Raw genomic sequence first — 21,845 nt, 5'->3', positions numbered from 1 at the left:
TTATTTTCTATAATATAGCTACTAACTAACCCAAAACCTAAAACAGAAGAATCTTTTGAGCACTAAAGTCAATTAAGACTTTACATAATTTCTCCGCTGTTTTCTCTCCAAAAGGAGATTTACAGTAGGAAGGAAACATGCACAAATTCAGACCAATGCTTCTGCCCCATTCTTTTTTATGGGTTAAGGACAACAGGACACTAAAAGAATAAAAGCGTGTGTGCATGGATCATGCATGTTGTTACCACCAGCCAGCTGGAGTTCAATTTAATTAAGTGTCCCCGGAGGAATGACTTCATTGCTGGGTAAAAGGGGTCTCCACTTACCTCCTTTTCCCCATCATTGCTCTTGTGAGTTTCAGTGTGACAGGATTTCATCTGAATCTGCCCTCAATAACGCTAATACACGGATGAAGGTCACTTTGGTACAGTCATTCAGGGCATATGCAACATGTTAAATGTTACTGTGTGTAGTGTGGTTTAAGCATGGACCCTGAGCGGTACTGTTTTTCTAAATGGTGTTTTAGCATACATGTTTGGTCTCCATTCCACACCCTCCAGGTTCAATTAGCATGTTTTGAATTGACTTTCATAATGACTAGGATTACGGGAAAGATGGATTACGGTCAGTGGTATGACAGAGATCACATATTTCTCCTGACACAATTAATGCATGAGGATTGATTTACCAGCTATTCCTTTAGCCACAACCTATATACTATATATATAGATATATGTGTGTATATATAATGGATAAAAGCACTATCAAGTGAACACAAGTTTGAACAATTTTTACAGAAGACAGTCAATTGATGATGCAACAACTGTCCACACGGGGGAGACATTACATAACCAGGCAAAGCTGTTTCCATATTTCCAGAGTTGCAAGTGTGTGGTTTTACTTTGGCCACGTTACATACACCCATTCTTCTATTCCAATTTTGAGGTATTACATATTTCAAACCCTTTGTTTTCAGTAGACAGAGACACAAGTTAATTCATAGTTCAGAGTGGATGTTGATGCACGTTTTAAAGAGGCTTTTATTGACAGACAAAAAGGGTCTTTGTGGTGGTGTACATAACAGCATTTCTTTTTTTCTATCTTTATGTATTATGGCTTTAATCATAAGTTTTTAAATTGTCATGCATTGTGGTAAATGTGGTAATGCACCACCAAGCTACCATGTTGTAATAGAAATCCGTACTTTACCTTTTTTTTGGTGAAGCGTCTCCCCTAAAACAGCTTTCTTCCTTCATCAGATGGCTATGCAATGTTTCATGTCAGACCATTAAAGAACACGCATCTTACTCTGATGTGCAATAACACGATTTTTTATACATGGGCAAAAATGCAGCATTTTTTGAAAATAAAATTAACTTGTGTTTTTTCCTCTTTAGATGCTGTCGTACAGCATGAGCCAGAATGGATGGGTGGTAGTGACGTTGTTAAAAGTGCTAAAACATGTTAAAAGTGTGACGCTGAAACAACGTCGTGAAATCAACGTTGATTTTTTTTGCAAAACCGAAAGGTAATAGGCTTTATGCCCAGCTGCACTACTTCCTGAACTTCAGCCAGCTCCTTGTTTCCTGTCTGCCATTATTGGACAAACTGATTAATCCAGGTGTGCCTGACCTCAGTAGTCACAACAACAATAATCAGACACACCTGGATTAATCAGTTTAAATTAACAGCTGAAGTTCAGGAAGTAGTGCAGCGGGGCATAAAGCCTATTCAACGTTGATTTCCCCTTCCGAAGGGCATTTTAAAGTGAAACAATTATGGCCGTCATATTAAAGGATAATTTCAAACCGATGTGCTCAAAACTTCACTTCAATGGGCTCTTTAAAATGACGAATTTCAAAGGATACAACTGATCACACTGGTCACTTTTCTTCCTTATGAGTCTTTGTGCAGGTATGCTCTTATGAATACACAAGCTAATACTAAAAGCTACTGTAGTTATTGTAATAATATTACTTTCCCTGGTAACTAGTGTAACTAATTGCTAGAGAAATTTTTAATAATATATTACAGTTACCATATGGTTAGTTGCAAGTTACTTTTTGTCACAATGTCACCAACACAGAAGGTCTTTTTTGTTCTGCCCACATGTTTGGTTGCTTCCATCTGCTTGAGCCCTGTTGCAGATTTTAGTAGATTGCTTTATTAAATTACAGAAGTTGTTTAAAAAGTAGGGGCTCGCAATCGATTTTTTTCTCGGGAGCAAATCGTTCATGCTTGTATGGTCGCGGCTCGCACCGTGTAAGAGGAATTACGAGCCGAGCCGAGCAGTTTACGAGCACCTCACGACCTCCCGATAATTTTTAAACATTTCAAAAAAGTTCGGGAGCTGTCGGTATAAATTCGTAGTGTTGGTGCGGGTGAACGAGACGATCTGGCAAAGCACTTGAAGTATAGTCCTGTGCGTGCAATAAAAATTCTTTAATTTTTTTAAGATTACATAAAATATTATTGTGGCCTGGAAAGGCAAAAATAAATGTAAATTTGTTTTAAAACTTGTAATTTATTCACTCATTGTAAATTTGTTAAAAAACTTGTATATTTGTTCACTCATTGTAAATTTGTTTTAAAAACTTGTAAATTTGTTCACTCATTGTAAATGTGTTAAAAAAACTTGTAAATTTGTTCACTTATTGTAAATTTGTTAAAAAACTTGTATATTTGTTCACTCATTGTAAATTTGTTTTAAAAACTTGTAAATTTGTTCACTCATTGTAAATGTGTTAAAAAAACTTGTAAATTTGTTCACTTATTGTAAATTTGTTAAAAAACTTGTAAATTTGTTAAAAAAAAACTTGTAAATTTGTTCACTCATTGTAAATTTGTTAAAAAAACTTGTACATTTATTCACTCATTGAAAAATTTGTTAAAAAACTTGTAAATTTGTTAAAAAAATAACTTGTAAATGTGTTCAGTCATTGTAAATTTGTTAAAAAAACGTGTAAATTTGTTCACTCATTGTAAATTTGTTAAAAAACTTGTAAATTTATTTAAAAAACTTGTAAATTTGTTAAAAAACTGGTAAATTTGTTACAAAACCTTGTAAATTTGTTTTTAATCCTGTAAATAAGTAATTTACCATTGTAATTTATTTTTGCACCTCGAGGCCACCATAAAATATTGCTCAGGTTAAATGCACAGACCTTATCCACAAATTTGATGTCTGAATCTGAGCAACATTCCAATGATGTTTACAGGATGGAGTACTGAGTTAAGAACATTTCATAAATGTACTAAGCATTTGACATTTCAGACCTTGTAAAGACTAGTACATTTTATCTACAAGTATGAACTTTAGAAAATATCATCAAACCAACAAGATAAAACCAAACATTTCGACATAAAATGGCTTTTTGTACAGCATAACCTTAAATTTTTTTTAAACTTTCTTTTTATTTGTTGCACTGATATGAAAACTTTCTGAAATATTAAAATCTAACAATACTCACTATTTAATTTAATTACGTGGTACAATTATATATTTTTTAAAAATAACTATGAATATGGTTGTACCGTACGTGTGGAATAAAGTAAATTCATAATGTTGATTTCATACTTTTCTTTGATTCCATTGAACGGAACACCCGCCTCCTGATCCTATTGGCTCCTTCGCACCCAAACCTGCTGTTGATTGGACAGTAAATGTGTCACACGGCTGACGCCGCATCTGTATATTGCGCAAAGAAACGAAACCAAAAATGCTTCACATGGAAAAACAAAAGAGAAATTGACATTCAAAATAGAGGGCGATCATAATTTACTGTTTCTCAAACTCGCATGAGGTAAGCATTCCAATTTCATCTTCTTTTAAATCTGTTTCTTGCTGCATTTGTAGGTGTTTCCAAAAATGATGACGCTCCTAGTATTTTTTCCTAAACCGTCTGTTGACATTACCATTAGGTGGTTTTTTTCCGACTTCATTCCTGGTTGCGCAGTCCGATCGTGGCGTGACATCAAAGTACCGCGAGAGAGATTGGAAAGTGTTCAGTTTTTGATTCGCTCTCGCGGTACTTCGAGGTTAAAAGCTCTATTGGTATGCGCAGCGCCATTTGAAGTCGAACACACCTAATATCTTCAGTCAGGGTTAATATGATTTTAAACGAGGTACTAAATCGGGGAATGTGCGTATATGCATACTTTTATAAAGGTTACTGTACCTAGGGTAATTTTGTGCTTTTAGTTAGCAGTGGACTGCATGTGTTTACATGTATGCTATTTATGCTATTCCATTTAGGGACAGCGGAATTGCCCCTGTAATCTTTTTGCTTTTTATGAAATGGCGGGAGGTACAAGGTAAGTTGCGAACCTGATGATAAAATGATACATTTACATTTTAAACCTGGAGATGTTCCTTCCGGTAACATACAGGCATTGTTTTGTTGTGAGACAGCTAGCTTAATGTTGTTCACATTGCAAATAACGTTAATGGTTAGTGGTTTCATCATATATTTTGTTGGTTCTTATGTCATAAGGCTTAGTTCATGTTTATTATCGTCCCGCTGTGTTGTGCAATGAGGTCAGTGTAGTGTCCGACTCCTGACATGTTTTTGTGGGCTGCTGTGTTTCACTACAGACAGAGCAGTTGTTATTAACATAGTGTAGTAATTGCTATAATACACTACATTATACCACATTTACTACAGTTTATTATAGTAGTTACTAAAGCTTGCGACTGTATACATTATAATTTAACAATTCACTGTAGCTAATATTACAGAATACGGGTTACAACTGGTTACAATATGCTACAATTTACTGTACAGTTTAGTATGTTATAGTTGAACAAACTATAATGTTTGAAACATATTTTTAAGGCATCAGAAGGGATAGTGCCTGACTGGAGTTTTAGGGGATGGCCCACTTTGACACAGAGTACCAGCGCCTGGAGGCGTCCTATAGTGACTCACCTCCAGGAGAAGAGAATCTGCTGGTGCATGTTCCAGAGGGATCCAAATGTAAGAGACAAGACCCCACACTTATACATAAAGCAATACAGTTTGTTTGCCAAAATATGTGTTGTATTTTGCATCTTACAATACCATGTAATGTCTATAATTAAAAAAAGTTTGTTTATAAAAGTGCACATTTACACATACAGGCACTATACTGCAGTCACAGAGTCATAGATCAATACAAACATGTTTACAATTACACAACATGATTGTACTAACAAAGCCATGCAAATAGAAGACACAAATTACAAGTATGCAAACAATACAATAAATTGTACATTTTTTGTATTTAATTTTTATGCCTTATTTTTATTGCAGCTCCATGGCACCACATTGAAAATCTGGACCTGTTCTTCCAAAGAATATCCTTTATGCATTCAGATGAATAGTTTGATTATGGGTGTAATATATTTTTATATTTACATGAAGGTGCTGCAACCATATTTTTCTTAATGTTTAATACGTCTATAATCTACACCAGAAGAATGGATTTACTTGTATGCTCCTGGGTGAAATATTTGAGCTTGTGCAAGCAACTGATCAATTTATTCTTTATTTACATTCTTAGTATACAGTAAATGCTTGTTATTGCACAACTATAGTTATAGCATTACTGTACATCTCTACAGGTGGCATAAATATCCAACCGAACTATTATATAATATGTCCAATTTTTGTTTCAGGCAACTGGTGTTTGTGGTGGCATTCACAGTGTTCCTGGGTAACTGCGTGGACTATGACATACTCTTTGCAAACAAGTTTGTTAATCACACCGATTCGTCAAAGGTTACACTCCCAGATGCCTTTCTTCCAGTGGATGTGTGCAGTGCTCGGTAGGTGCACATTATTAAACTTTATAAATGACATGCTCATTAATTTTAGAAATACGATTATAATTGGCTTATCATGGAATGTTCATTTTTACTTATGTTTTAGGATCCGGAACAACGTTTTGGTCATATTCATCATTATCATATCAGGGGTCTTTTGGCTCCATCGTCTTGTCAAGTTTTTCTACAACATCTGTTGCTACTGGGAGATCCGTTCGTTCTATATCAATGCCCTAAAAATCACCACGGTGAGCTTTTTGCTACTTTTCACATTTATTAAAAGTTTTAGCAGTGAAAAAGAATATAATTCTTATTTGAAGTGTTTACTAATATATATATATATATATATATATATATATATATTTATACTTCACATTAACATATTTTATAACATTGACACTTTTATCCTAAGCAACTTGCAGTGCATTCAAGGTATACATTTTTATTAGTATTTTATTAGTATTTTATTTAGTATGTGTGGTCCCTGGGAATCGAACCCCGAACCTTTAGACTTTGGTAAATATAAAGACTGAGGCTACCTTTATTCGACGACATTATAGCAAAAATCTTAAATGTTTTTTTTCACGTACACACAACAACGCTGTCAAAAAAAAAACGACTAGTGCTGGGCAAAGATTAAGAGCGATTAATTGCATACAAAATAAAACTGCATATTTGCATAATATATATGTGTGTACTGTGTGTAATTATTTTGTATATTTAAACACACACACATGAAAATGTTTGTTTTTATATATATATATATATTTTTTTTTTTACTTTTATATAATAAAGAATATATAAAAATAGAAATAAATACACACACACACACACACACACACACACACACACACACATGTAAATGTTTCTTAAACACAAACATGAATGTGTGTGTATTTATAGACTGTTTCAGCAGTAACAACATAAACAAGCGGCTGTCACGGTCCGCACGTAACTTCCGGTAAACTCCGCTAAGAAATAACAACAAAGTTCTTTAAACGTAGTTTATTTATATAACAAGCAAAAAAACAACACATAGATTACCTAGGAAACCAAAACATTTGTTATATTTGACGAGGCATTTGTTCAAGAGATCAGTTTAGCAACTAGTCAGACCATTAAAAAAATGAAACCGGAAGTAAAGTTCAGATCCAGACGTGTATCACGTGTGTCCGATGAAACCGTCTATATATACATAATAATTACACACACTTATATATTTAAAAAAAAAAAACACCTTTATTTTGTATGCGATTAATCTTTGCCCAGCACTACCACTAGAGATGCATCGATATATCGGAGAAATAATTGGTATCGGTCAGAAAAAAAACAATTTTACATACTATCGGACGATAGTTTAAAAACAGTCGATAATCATGGCCGAGATATCATGTCAATCAAAAGAGAACAAGAAAAAGCAATGAATTGGAACTCATTGAAAATGAAAAAGAAACATCACTAGTTTAATGTTCAATTTCAATGGTCATTATATGAGTGAATAACATTCAGAAAATTCAATCAAGTTAGGCAGCCATTGTTGTTTCAGTTATACTAGCGCATGCCTATAGACTAAATTTAGCACACGCGCATGACGTTGCATCTACAATAGGAGACAACAAGACAACTGTCTTCAAAAATGTGCGTTTTCAGGACCCCAAAACTCCATTGTCCTGTAAACGAAATAGCCAAACCACAAAAAAGTTACTGTTTACAGTTGAAAACCTTATCATGTAAACGGTCCCTGAGTTTGTGTTCGTTGTGTATTTGCAGACAGACCTTCCATATTTCACCTGGCAGGAGGTGCAAGCACGGATTGTGGAGATACAGAAAGAGCATCAGATTTGCATCCACAAAAAAGAACTGACAGAGCTCGATATTTATCACCGAATACTGCGTTTTAAGAACTACATGGTTGCTATGGTCAATAAGTCACTTTTACCCATACGTTTTCAGTTACCTCTGTTGGGCAACACGGTTTTCTACACCCGTGGTCTCAAGTACAACTTTGAGCTGATTTTCTTCTGGGGCCCTGGATCTCTTTTTGAGAACGAATGGAGTCTGAAGCCAGAGTACAAACGTGGAGGAAACCGTTTGGAGCTGGCGGATCGTCTAAGCTCGAGGATTTTGTGGATCGGAATTGCCAACCTTCTCCTGTGTCCAGTCATTTTAATTTGGCAGATTCTCTACGCGTTCTTCAGCTACACCGAGGTGATCAAGCGCGAGCCGGGAAGTCTGGGCGCTCGATGCTGGTCCTTGTATGGCCGGTTTTACCTCAGACACTTTAACGAACTGGACCATGAGCTGATGTCACGCCTCAGCAAGGGCTACAAGGCCTCCTCCAAGTACATGAACTGCTTCATGTCACCATTACTCACAGTGGTGGCCAAAAACGTGGCATTCTTTGCTGGATCCATACTTGCTGTACTGATCGCTCTGACCATTTATGATGAAGACGTACTGGCCGTGGAGCATGTGCTAAGCAGTATAACATTACTTGGAGTGTGCATCACAGTCTGCAGGTGGGCAAATAACATTTGGACGACACAAAATATACAAAATATGTGACCCTGTCTGTGAAATCTAATCATTGATTTCTTTATTCTGCTCCAGGTCTTTTATCCCAGATAAGCATATGGTGTTCTGTCCAGAGCAGCTGCTTAAAGTAATCCTGGCACACGTCCACTACATGCCTGATCACTGGCAGGGTAACGCCCACCGCTACGAGACCAGAGATGAGTTTGCGCAGCTCTTTCAGTACAAGGCTGTAAGTCATGATGTGAAATTCAATTGTCACCTAACAATAAAATTTGCAACCTCGCCCCACCTCACCTACTCTTTTATTGTTTGTAATAGGTATTCATTCTGGAAGAGCTGCTGAGTCCTGTCATCACTCCCTTCATTCTAATTTTTTGCCTGCGGCGTAAATCTTTGGAGATCATCGATTTCTTCAGAAACTTTACTGTGGATGTGGTCGGCGTGGGCGACACCTGTTCTTTTGCACAGATGGACGTCCGTCAACATGGTCATCCGGCGGTAAGGGCGAACAACCTAAATATTTCATGCAGTTTTTCTCAGTCCACCAGGAAACAACGTATGACAGACATAGTCAGATTAACCCAAAATGTGACTGATATCCTCCTATTTGGTTTTTTGTAGTGGATGTCTGCTGGAAAAACAGAGGCGTCCATCTATCAGCAAGCAGAGGATGGGAAGACAGAATTGTCGCTCATGCACTTTGCTATCACAAACCCACACTGGCAACCCCCTCGAGAGAGCACCCATTTCATCAGCCAGCTGAAAGAGAAGGTGCAAAGAGAAGCCACTGGGGGGCAGCAGGGAATCATACCAGAAAATCCTATCTTCGCCTCAACTCATTCAATACAGTCTGATTCAGAGGTACAAAATGCTTATGAATGATTGAGTATCTCTCTTTTTTTACATGCATCTGATCTTTGCCATAGAAAGGGGTTTATTTAGTCATAAAAATTCCTTCAAATGGTCACAGGTATTATTCAGGTGAAACCACCTGTGATCACCGGATCTTTCTCTTTCCATTCCAGCCTCGCAGTCTTATAGCGAATCTTCTGATGGGACCCCCATCTCTGTCCTCACTACATCTGGGTCGAGACGGCGTCATCAATCCTGTATCCATTGGAGTGAGTGAGGGGGCATCCGCCCTCCGATCTCTCTCTCCCATCAGTGCTAGTATACATCTGCGGGGCAGCTACCCATCTGCCAGGCTCCCACGACCTGACCATCCAGCTGTAGGGGCCGGGAGGGCCATGACAGGCTCAGGGTGAGAGGGGACATTGACATCTAAAATATTCAGGAAATGTACATCATGTAGCTTGGACTATTGACTAGAGTACTGTTTCAGTCATTTTTACTCTGTTTGTCCCCATGCAGCACGGATGCCCGTACTATCAGCTCTGGCAGTAGTGCCTGGGAAGGTCAGCTGACCAGTATGGTCTTATCAGAATATGCCTCCACAGAGATGAGCATTCATGCTCTTTTCATGCACGAGGTAAAGCATTTGTCATTAGGATTGAGAAATTGTATTCAAGGTATACAGTTTCCTGTCTGCCATTATTGGACAACTGATTAATCCAGGTGTGCCTGACCTCAGTAGTCACAACAACAATAATCAGACACGCCTGGATTAGTCGGTTTGTCCAGTGATGGCAGACCGGAAACAAGGAGCTGGCTGAAAACAGTTTCCTGTCTGCCATTGTTGGGCGGGCTGGTTAATCCAGGTGTGCCTGACCTCAGTATTCACAACAACAATAATCAGACACACTTGGAATAATCAGTTTGTCCAATAATGACCGGAAACAAGGAGCTGGCTGAAGTTCAGGAAGTAGTGCAGCTGGGCATAAAGCCTATTCTCATTTACAAACAGTCGCGTGTTATCATTATAAGTGACTATATGAAACTGCTTGTGTATTTGGTTAGATGCATAAGCAGCAGTCTCGCGGTGAGCTATCTCGACACACCTGGCACCGGCAGGAAAGTGATGAGAGCTGCGAGAGTGTCAATGAAGACTTGGAGTCGACACGCAACTTTCCCCGTTCCAGCACTTTCCCTTGTACCTCCACCTCACACCAGGAAGGGGCGGCACAGCAGAGCAGAGGTACTTCAATATAATTCATTTGATTTAAATGTGCACAAGCAATGGCAGGGTTTCGTAACTATGCTGCAGTTTCGTAACCCGAAGGTTCAAGTCTTATGTCCGGCAATTTGCGATTAAGATGCCCTTGACTTAAAAGTGCCCACTGCTCCGGGTGTGTTTGTGTTTAGTACTGGGATTTATTTAATGCAGACGTCAAATTTCGAATATGGCTACCGTACTTGACGAATCATGTTGCTTTTACTAAATTAGCATAACCCCTTTTCAGTCTATTATTTTGCTTTTAACATGTAAAATATGGATATTTGTTATAGATGAGCCATGTTGAAGGACAATCTGTAATCTGTATTCCCACAGATTTTATTTCCGGAAGCTCTCGAGTCCAAAGGACACCTCGCATGCCCATGGGAGGATGGTCTGAGGAGACGCAAATGGGCCGGCAGCACGCCCCAGTGCCCGAAGAGGGGCCTGAGGAGGAGCTACCACCTCAGATCCATAAGGTGTAACTTACAACCGACAGGTATAAACTTTAAAGCAAAGCTTTCAAGGAATCTACCTGATTCATATTTATTTTCTTTCTTATACACTTTTTTCTGTTGGTGAATTAACAGGTACATCATGGATGAAGAGAAAGTCATAGGATCCATTTACTTTTGGACACTGACCACAAGTTATATTTATTTACTCTTGGACAGCACTGAAGAGTTCAGACATTGTCACACTGTGACATCATGTTAGATTTGATCTTAAACGGGATTTGTACTTTAATCCACTACACTGGATTACATCATCAGATACCCAAATCTTCATCAAACTAAGCAATCACAAAACTGACAGATTATGTAAAATAATTTTATTTGTAAAGATTTACTAATAGTTTTTTTTCTCCTTTTAAGAAGTTTTTTGGCTTTTCATTGTAATTCGAAAAGTCTGTTTACAAAATGGAATATTAAGCGGGGGTGTTGACATTACTTTCCCAAAAGGAACATTGAGTGCAATGTCAAATCCAGGTTATTAGTTGGTGTTTATTTAACCTTCACATTATAGTTCTCTTGTCAAAACTGATCTGTGTTATTGTAGGAAATTTGCCGAGGAACACAATGAATTATAATATGCAATGTGCCATTACGAGCTTCAAAGCTGTGCAAAATAAGATTTTATTTTCAGAAATAGATTTTTATGACTAAGGGTCGTTGAAGCACTGATAAAAATGGCGCATGCTCTCTCTTTGTCTCTTATGTTATTTTTTGCACAATATTAAATAAGAATGCACTTTATCTTTTAGTAATCCAAAGGATGGTTTAAAGGCAGTGGGCTAATTGGATATAATATTTGGTCTTTTATAAACATACTGTTTTAGATTCAGTATTTTGTGTGTTTAGAGCAAAATCCCAACGTTTGTTAATAACAGTTCAGTTAGCACCCTTGGCTCAGGTGCATAAAATAAAATGTCTGATGAGACTAGATGTGGATGTGTATTGGGTTATTTTTTTAGATATCTCAGGACTGTCTTGTTTTTACTGACGTTGTCCAAAAAGCATGCGAAACGTGCAGGTCTCTGCACACTCCATTTTCACAATCTGCTAAGGGGAAGTATAGACAAAACTTTGTGTAACTTGTATGTTACTTGTGTGAATCTTATTTATAGAACAGCATAATACTATAAAAAGGCAAAATGTGACTGAACATCTTTCATATTGCTCGCATGCATCATGCTTGTGTAGAGAGTGTATAATGTGCATGACTTTGAATCAGTATGTGCTGGTAATAATGGCCTGCAAAAAGCTTCTGTGACCTTAACTTACTCATCAGCAGCTGTGCATTTTCCATAATGTTCTTTCATTATCATAATTTTGAGTTTTCTATAGTGTATTGTATATTTGCATCTTGTACAGTTGTAAATTCATCAATAAAATGTATTTAATAGTTTGTGTATTTTATGGGTTAGTTCACCCAAAAATAAAAATTATTTACGCTTAAATATAATACTGTGTGTTTTCTCACACTTATTCACAATTTATTCACACTCCATTCAATATAGAAAAACCTAAATAACTTTAGGATCCCACATAGTAAGGTGATATTTCTTTCAAATTGTTATTTTGGTCTAGACTGAACCAACGATTAAAAATAAATGTTGCAAGTACTGTATGTTTAATCACCATTTGATGATATTGAACTAACATTGCTTTGAAGTTTGAGGACACAAGTTGATGCATGTATAATAACCTAGCAGAACACTTGTGGGCCATTTCGAAACCACTATGGGCATTTTTGACCGCTTTAAATTATAGATGGACCTTCATAATTATATACTATATAATCTATATTGCTAGTCATTCGTGGTTTATAAAGCAGCAACTGATTGGGAGATGGAAATTTTGGTTCTGCATGTATACTTTTTAGTAGTCTAGGCTTGTAGTTTCCTCATTATAAAAGAAAAAAAGTGTTGGGTTTCTTTAATAACATAATTATTTATTACACTCTATAACATTGTATTTAATGTTACACAGAAATCCAGGATGTTTTGTTATACTTTCGAAACAGAAATATAGAAACTGTAACAAATGATTAGTTTTTCTCCACAAAATAATGTAATTCTTATATAATATGTAATTATTTAATTACATATAGTTAGTATTTTAAGTGCAGTATACTCCACCAGGAACAGTAAGCTGATATGTACCAGTAAATAGAAGCTGCTTTTCATATCTAAGTCTGTAATGGTAGGGACCCCCCCCCCCATTCCTACAGACCTCAATATTTACACCCTAATACTTTCCCTAAGAAAGATGCTCAGTATTTTACCAGTGCATTGTGTATTAAATATCCATACAGTTAAATAGTCAAGTTGACTATTGTTGAAATAGTTTATTGTTATTATTATTATTATTAATTAATTATTAGTAATAGTAATAATAATAATAATAATTTATTGTTGGTTTATTGGGTGTCTTAATTATTATAAAAAATAAGTCTTTAATATTTATTTAGTAGTTAATATTTTAACTTTTGCCAAATCTATGATACCACAAAAATACTAAACAATCCACATAAAATCCTTGTAACATCTTCTCAGTCATTATTAAAGTAAAAGTAGGTCATTGCTAAGCTACGTATAGCCTACCCTCTAAACCACAATGACTTTCGATGATAAAAGTTTAAACCCTTACAAAGCTTAATAATGTATTACCTTTGTTGGCACAAAACCACATACATACTGTAAAATCATATTTACAATATCTGGCAACAACAGAATATCTGGCAACCGCGCCAACCATGTAGGCGGCATACCGCGACTCCGAGTATCTGCAAGGAAAACTAAAGGTGAGCGGTAAATTATCAAATGTGTTCAAAAATATGCTACTACTTCATGGTAACATGACTAAAAGCAAAACAGTTCGACATTTGCAAGCTAATTGTGGAAAAGATTATGTTTGCAAATGAGCTACAGAGCGTTTTTTCATAAGTTTGTTTGAGACAAAGAAAACGAAAGGAATATCAGGAAGACATTGGAGATGTATAGCGTTGACGTTACTTTGACAGATCTTTATCACAAGTTCAGAGTTATGTTTGATTGATTTTAAGAGGAATAAAAAACGTCTTACTTTATGAAATAGTGTAACGGCGTAAACTTCAATACAGTCTTGGTTGTAAAAATGACGGGTTGTGAATAACTTAATAAAAGCATTGTATGATGTCCTCTATGCACTTCAAGTTATTTTATCATTATATTATCGCGTACCGAACATGTAAATGTTAATTCTCTCATCTTCTATTTACAGTTGATTATGAGCAATGGCCTCAAAACAAGAGTTCTGCGAGCGAATTCGTCAAAATAAGGTCTTCCTCGTGGATACTTTATGTGAAGAAGCTGACGTCATCGTGCAGCACGCACAGCAAGAAAAACTTATAACTCAGCGCGAGTACAGGAACCTCAAAGATGTCGGGAAGAGAGAGCAAAAGATCATCGATCTGCTCGACAAACTCATGAGCAAAGGAGAGGAAACCTGCTGCAAATTCATAGAGCTCTTAAGACAGGACAATATAGTGGAGACTTTTCCAAATTTGAGGATTCTTTTCGTTATTGAACCTTCAAACCGGGGTACATGGTAAATTTACATTCATTTTGTTATGAAATTAACCAAACACTAAGACATATTTTGATATTGCATATTTTAATGTTTGTTCTAATGCTATGTTTAATGCTAGTCTTCATTTTATAATAATAATTTGAATTATTTAAAAATTAAATAAGGCCCCTGGTTGAGAAACACTGGTGGCTTATGCTGACATCCGCTTTTGTTTTACAGACACCAGCTTGAAATATCCAAACCATGAAACATCAGTAGAGGTGACTCAATAATTAAAAGGTTTAAGAGTAAGGTATAAAAGAGTCAAGTATGTTTAGTTATTGTACACTAATGTATATGTGTCTATTTCAGATCAAGCAATACCAAATATCGCAAATTCCACGTGGTACCTGTGTAATCATCAACAATGTACAATTTGCAACCATGAATGACAGGCCTGGATCAGATATGGACGAAAGTTTGTTTTTATTTTAAACATTTCTTTGACATTACTATTCAAACTATCATTTTAAAGTGATCTTTGACTATAACAGTACAGCCATGAAATTTAGTTTTAATAAGTTTTTAAGAATTAATCTATATAAAATAGATAATCATTATATATTTTACCCTCAGAGTCTCTTAACAAAGTTTTCAACTGGTTGGGATTTCGTGTGGTGGTACACCGAAATAAAACTGCAGCACAAATGAAAGATCTCCTGATGGACCTTGGCCAGAAAGTAGATGGCGACTGCTTCATATGCTGCCTCCTTAGCCACGGCAGCAAGGAAGGAGTCTATGGAATCGATGGGGCCGTTGTTTCTGTTGATGAAATACGTGAACCTTTCAATGGCATTAACTGTAAGAGCCTAGCTGGAAAGCCCAAACTGTTTATCATACAAGCTTGTCGTGGGATCAGAAGTCAAAACATTGTGAAAGTCCAAGCAGATGACCCGTCAGGAGAGGAGTCGGGGCTGGAGGTGGATGCTGAGAGTTTTGATGTCTCAATTCCGGCTGACTCTGATTTTCTCATCGCCAGATCAACCACCGATGGTCACCTCTCTTATAGAAGGGCAGATACAGGCTCTTGGTTTATTCAGTCACTTTGCCGGCAGCTAGAGAAACACTGTCCTCTGTAAGTTACTGGGGAATTTCCCCTAAATTTTCCATATCAAGAATATACAGTTATTGTATGTAAAATCTGTACAGAATTGTTTGTAATATTAAAAACATCTGTTTTATTTTTTCTTTTCTCAGGGGTACAGACATCTACACAATACTACTTTTTGTGAAAGATGAGGTCAGCCAACATGGGTTTAGTTGCAAACAAATGCCTGTCCATGAAGATGCCATGAGGAAGAAACTGATTCTTCCTGTACCTAATACACCGTGAAACAATGAAGTCCAACAGTACATGTAATGCTTCTTATGTCATTCCATTAAATCAAGTTTTATACAGTAAATTAGATTTTTTTCATAAGTCATGGACAAAAATCTTGAATTCCCTTAAAGGTGCAGTGTGTAAATTTTTGCCGCATCTAGTGGTGAGGTTGCGCATTGCAACCAACGGCTCAATCCACTGCTCACCCCTTGCTTTCGAAACACATAGAGAAGCTGCGTTAGCCGCCACCAGACATACATGTCATTGTCTGAGACAATTTAGTAAAAAAGTTTGTCTGTTGAGGGCTTCTGGCACAAAATGGCGACTTCCATGTGAGGGGACTCTGTGTATGTAGATAAAAACATCTCATTCTAAGGTAATAAAAACATAACGGTTCATTATGAAAGGTCTTTATATACCCCTGATCATATAGTTTTGTATAATATTTTGCATTTATGTCAAGAGATCCTTCTAAAAATTACACACTGCACCTTTAATCCTAAATGCAAGCCACAGAGGATTTTTATATTCTTCTTAAAAATATGTCATTTTTTTAATGAGAACCAAAACTTTGAGCCAAAAAACATTTTAATGTTTTTTCAAAAAGGTGCTAAGATTAAATATTTCCAATTGTTTTCACAAATTACACAAACTGTTAAAAATGTGATTCTTGTTTTCTATCCATTTTATTGTGGCCAGATGACATCTTGATAACTGTATTATCATGGTATTAACTAGGATTTGAAGAGTTTGGTTCCAAAACGCGATAAACGCCATTTTTTAAAAAAATTAGTTACTGCCAAAATCAGTATTATATCAGGTCAGTAGTTAAAAGTAAATAATTAATTTTACGCAAAATCCAATACCCACCGTGATATTCTGTCATCTTTTCTCCCTTTTTTCCCAAAATGCGACAAACGCCAGTCCTCCTTTTTTACAGAACGCAATAAATCCATTTCTGATATTACAGCGGACCATTCACGCAATGTAAACAAACATGGCGGCGCGCTGAGTACACGGAATCCTAGTTTTCCTCATCTACTTTGTACTTCGTGATCAACAAACAAAACAAAATAATACTTTAATAGCATTGCCAAACCTGTGATGGTTTTCTGTGACGGGAAAGAAACGTAAGCCATCAACATCTAATAATTTCCGCGAGAGGCACTCGGTTGCTTGTTCTCCAGACAGCATCAAGCTTCTCATGCTAAAACATTGTGTTCTTACAAAGTAAGTGTTTTGGTTAATGCCATTAATGTTTATTTTTTAATCATTGTATACCACTAGTCAACTAAATAAATATAAAATGGTAAAGATGAATGCACATTTATACATTGATTTAATAGATTTATAGCATTTTGAAATAAAAAACTGTCATGGATTTATTGCATTTTGTGGAAAAAAGAATTAGTTTTTATAATAAATCTTTGAAAATCAAGTTATGGATTTGAATTTTTTATGTTTTTATAACCTAAAGATGCTATCTGAAAGTTTGTAACAGAAAATAGTGGTTTTCATCTTGTCACTTTCTCAGTATAGAAAACACGTTTTTACCGAAATTTGTCAAAATGGATTTATTGCGTTTTGGAACCAAACTCTTCATTTGTTTGGTAAATAAAACATATTATCAGTCCAATTAATCTTTATTGTCTATTTAATTTTGATCTATTGTGAACCAACCACCACAGAATTGCACTATTAAAGGAACAGTATGTAGGATTGTGGCCGAAACTGATATTGCAATCACAAAACTTGTGGCTAAAACTGGTACTGCAATCACACAACTGGTGGCCAATAAACAACATGACAACATAAACATCAGTTGAGGGCTTCAACTCCATGTGTCTACTGTCGCAGTGTCTAGTACACAATGAAGTATCTAATATATCATCAAGTTGCTTGATATAGAGCACTAATATTATTTTTAACAGAGGTGGTATAGGTAAATAACCAATACTGTGACTTAAAAAAATCTAAAATACATTAAAAAAAATTGGTGGCAAAAATGTAGGCTAAAATAGTTATTAAATGTATTCAGGAAATGAATTTGTTAGTTTAGTGCAAGGTTTGAGTAGAAAAAAATAAGATAAGGTTAAATTTTTTTACTTACTGTTATAAAATAATGTAAAAAAAAAAGATTAAAAGCACTGTTTACAAACAGTATTATATGTCAAATAATAGAATTTAATTGCAGTACATATACAGAAATATTGTGTTTTTCTGTTAAGATATGACAGCTCTTACAGTTATTTTAGTCTAGGACTAGTCTAATCCATTTCCCTTAATTATTAAAACATACTATGTAAGGGCAAGCATATTGGACAAGTTACAGTTTGCTTGACCATAATAGAAAAAATTGAATTAGGTATATTCTGAATATTATCTTGTCATATCATTATCTTAATGCATTAAACTACGTTAAGCCTCTTGATTAACACATCTTGGCACATCTGCTTGCCCTTACATGCCTTATTAATAAATTAATGGTTTAATTCAGCTGTTCTGCATTAAGCAAGGTTAGTCTCAGGAGGTCCTGGGTATGGTTGAGTTCTTATCGACAGTTTGAGGATCTTTTCATTTGTTGAATATACGTAAAAAATCCTCATAAAGGGTGATCAACAATTTCTGGAAAATAAATAAATAAATAATGAACCAATGAAGGTTTCTGTTCGACAGTGATGATATATTGTTTGACAATTATATCATTATGAAGACTTATTAAATATTTAGTTAAACACACTACAATGATTTTAATTACCGTTCCAAGTGTTACATTTCTTTTGCATTTTGTTTAGTTTATTTTTTGCATGGTTATAATTGTTTGTTCATAATATTTATAATTATATCACTGCTATCAAAAGATGTTTTGTCATATTAGGCTATGTTGCATTAAATTAAATTCTTGTTGTAGTTCTTGAAAATTTAATTACCTTTATATTTCTTGTCTAGTGATTTGTCTGTGTAGCTAAAGTGTTTTTAAAGCTTTTAAAAGTTGTGGTGTGACGTGCTAATTACGTTATTAAAATGTTTTGTGAAAATACGTATTTATAACGTTAAAAAAAGACATTTGTCCTATTAAGTATGTCGGAAAATAACTATCACAACATTTTCACAACTTGGAAAAAAACGTTTTATAACATTTTTGTGTTTGCTGGGAACTTATTATTTATTCAAACACAACAGCCAATAGCAAGCCTCCAAGTGCACGCACCCTTAAATGTTTTTTTTTATTTTGTTTTAAAAGTAGCTCTGTTTATTTAAAATTTAATATCCAGTTTGGTTGTAATATGATATATGGTAGATATAAATAATATAAAATGGTTACAGTAAGCATACAGTAGTTCATTCGTGATTCCTTCTGCGCAGCTGCATTGCGTGCAGTCTTAAAAACAAATTTTGGCGGTTTTGTCATCATCATCTCATACAACTCGCGTTAAAAAATCTCATGTTTACATGATTGAAGAGATGAAGCTTTTAGGAGTACACTTTCGCCTTTGGTAAGTACACTTTCTTAATGGACGTACGTTAACTTATATGTTTATTGCTATCTGGTATGTTTTGATAAATAGCGCAAATTGTTTTGGTCTCCCCAGATGTTCAAGCTATGTCTGTGGTTTCACACACTTCAGTAATTTACGGGAGTGACAACCGAATTCTAACGTTACCACTAAATTAATTAACTCCCCCCAAAAATGCAGGGGTGACGTTAGTGACCGCATTTACAGAAAATCTGCGTACATAACCGAACTGAAGAATAGTTGTTGATGAAGACACCTTCCCATTTTAATAACACCAAAAACTTGATCGCTTCATGAGCCAAAGCCATAACGGTCCAGCGCCAAAACGGTAACTAACGTTAAGCAAAATAATAATAATAATAATAATAATAAATAAAATAAAAAATAAAGACGTGAACCTGGCAACATTGCAAGACAGCGCTGAAATGTGTACAACACACAACGCCAAGATGGAAGTTTATTGCAAAACATAACGCTGTAATATTATTTTCGTCAAAGCAATAAATATTAGCCACGCGAGAAGGCAGAACGTTGCCATGGTTACCGCTTTGTTTGGTCTAGAACTAGTTTTTTCCTGCACAGACACGAAACGATCATTTAGCGGATTCACTCACGCATTTAAATGCGGTTGTCACTCCCGAAAGTTTGCAGTGTGTACGAAAATGGTAAAAAGTAAGAAACTGAGAGCATATTAGCTGTGTGTAGTGAAAGAAACACTGCACGCTGTAGCCGCAGTCGCCATTAATCGTTCAGCAGAGAAGTGATATACTGTCAAAGGTGAGGGAAAACATCTGAATTAATAATATATTAATAATAATTAATAATATAAGATTTTTTATTCAGTCAGATTGTTATTTAGCCAACTGTCTGCCGACACTGCAAATATACAGTAATGTGAACATACATACATACATATAACTTATATGTGTGTGCATTGTGAAACGGGTAACCCAGGATTCAGTTGACCCGGGGTTTACCTGTACTGCAGCATCATGGTAGGCTACAAAAATTAGATTATATTATTTATTAATATAAATAATAATAATAAACAATAATACAATCGGTGAAATAGTTTTCTAATAGACAAACAAATACCATGTAAATCTAAATGTAAAAACACATCTTATTCATTATTTTTATTATGCTAAACCGCTTTGAACCAGATTTGTTTTCTTTTTTCCCCCTTTTTTTCTGTCGCTATGAACCAGACATTATATTATAATGCGTGACGTCACAGAGAACTCCGTTCAGTCTTTATGGAACGCAGTTTGCAGTGTGTGTGGTCATTCTACAGTGAGGCTCAGAACAGTAAGGTTGACACTCAGGGAGACACTGCAAGGGAGGTAGGAAAGAAAACCTTACCAAGCATTACAGTAGAAAAATGTTAGACACCAATTGCTTTGGGTAATATAATAATTAGTGAATTTTTTGGTCATTTTTTGTGTTTATGTAAATTGACCCAAAAAGCAGATGTAAATCAATGCCAACCATTTAGAAACACTAACAAGTGATTGGAAATATTGAGTATCGTACTATATTCTTAACATGTCACATGCTGTTACTTTACTTTTATATTCATGAAATATCAGTAAGGTATAAAAAGAAACCTTACAAAACATTACATTATTAATTAAAATGATTTTGTCAGAGTTTATGTAAACTGACCCAAAAAGTAAACTTGAAAGCCAATTTTTAGAAATGCTAACCAATAATACTGAATACTGTAGTATATACTGTATATCAGTGGTTCTCAAACTGGGGTCCGGGGCCCCCAGGGGGGACGCGAGACAGTGCCAGGGGAGCCCCAGCTGTATGACTTTATAAAATACATTAATTTATCATAAATTTTGTGTAATTAAACAAAAAAATAAGGCTACTAACCAACATCACTACTTTGTATAATTTAATATGTTTTGTTTAATTAAAATGCTGTTTTTGTCATAAATTTTCTTTGGGGGGGGCGAAGGAATGCACCGTATACCACACGCAGAAAAAGTTTGAGAACCACTGCTGTATATAATACTTTTCAACATATCATATGATGTTACTTCACTTGAATATCCACAAATTTGATGTAAATAGACCCAAAAAGCAGTTGTAAAGGCCAACAATTTTTAATAACTCTAACAAATGTCATTAGAAATACTGAGTACTTATATATACAGTATATTGTGGAGGCTGGTGCTTAATAGTTTTTTTGGGGGGTGGGGGGCAAAGTCTTAAGTTTTACATACAGAACTGAACACATACTGTACAGAACAGTTGGCAGAGGTTTGGTGTCCTTGTGTAATTCAGCCTGAGGGTGGCGCTCTAATATTGATTGGCAAGTTTTACAGTCATAAATAGAAAGAAAGTATTAATATACTTGTATATTTTGTATATTGATTTAAAATGTTACGAATTGTGGAAAATTCTGGAGAGGAAAACAAAGTTGCATAAATTC

General features: G+C 35.4%; 2 protein-coding genes across 3 annotated transcripts; both read left to right on the top strand.

The window, feature by feature from the left end:
* The first annotated feature begins 3,649 nt into the window (after positions 1 to 3,649).
* atg9a (ATG9 autophagy related 9 homolog A (S. cerevisiae)) lies at positions 3,650 to 12,416 on the top strand. Of its 2 annotated transcripts, none has more exons than XM_055213475.2 (16): positions 3,650 to 3,803; positions 4,256 to 4,314; positions 4,836 to 4,976; positions 5,292 to 5,335; positions 5,437 to 5,501; positions 5,657 to 5,806; positions 5,910 to 6,051; positions 7,574 to 8,322; positions 8,414 to 8,567; positions 8,657 to 8,836; positions 8,960 to 9,199; positions 9,364 to 9,599; positions 9,710 to 9,827; positions 10,256 to 10,433; positions 10,788 to 10,950; positions 11,042 to 12,416. In XM_055213475.2, the coding sequence occupies exons 3-15, from the start codon at positions 4,874 to 4,876 to the stop codon at positions 10,934 to 10,936; spliced, it is 2,508 nt and encodes an 835-aa protein (XP_055069450.1). In that variant the 5' UTR covers positions 3,650 to 3,803; positions 4,256 to 4,314; positions 4,836 to 4,873; the 3' UTR covers positions 10,937 to 10,950; positions 11,042 to 12,416. The 2 variants fall into 2 exon arrangements, with proteins under 2 accessions (XP_055069450.1, XP_055069453.1); XM_055213478.2 differs by lacking the exon at positions 3,650 to 3,803 and adding an exon at positions 4,047 to 4,125.
* A 1,209-nt stretch (positions 12,417 to 13,625) lies between these two features.
* LOC129451099 (caspase-8) lies at positions 13,626 to 16,874 on the top strand. The gene is made up of 6 exons (XM_055214156.2): positions 13,626 to 13,757; positions 14,216 to 14,535; positions 14,744 to 14,784; positions 14,876 to 14,981; positions 15,140 to 15,638; positions 15,761 to 16,874. Exons 2-6 carry the CDS (start codon positions 14,229 to 14,231, stop codon positions 15,894 to 15,896), a joined length of 1,089 nt encoding a protein of 362 aa, XP_055070131.2. The 5' UTR covers positions 13,626 to 13,757; positions 14,216 to 14,228; the 3' UTR covers positions 15,897 to 16,874.
* The last annotated feature ends 4,971 nt before the right edge of the window (positions 16,875 to 21,845 follow it).

The sequence above is a fragment of the Misgurnus anguillicaudatus genome, chromosome 8 (assembly GCF_027580225.2).
Source record: "Misgurnus anguillicaudatus chromosome 8, ASM2758022v2, whole genome shotgun sequence".
Taxonomy (NCBI): Eukaryota; Metazoa; Chordata; class Actinopteri; order Cypriniformes; family Cobitidae; genus Misgurnus; species Misgurnus anguillicaudatus.
Note: the sequence above shows the minus strand (reverse complement) of the source record. Positions and strands in the feature narration are given on the sequence as shown.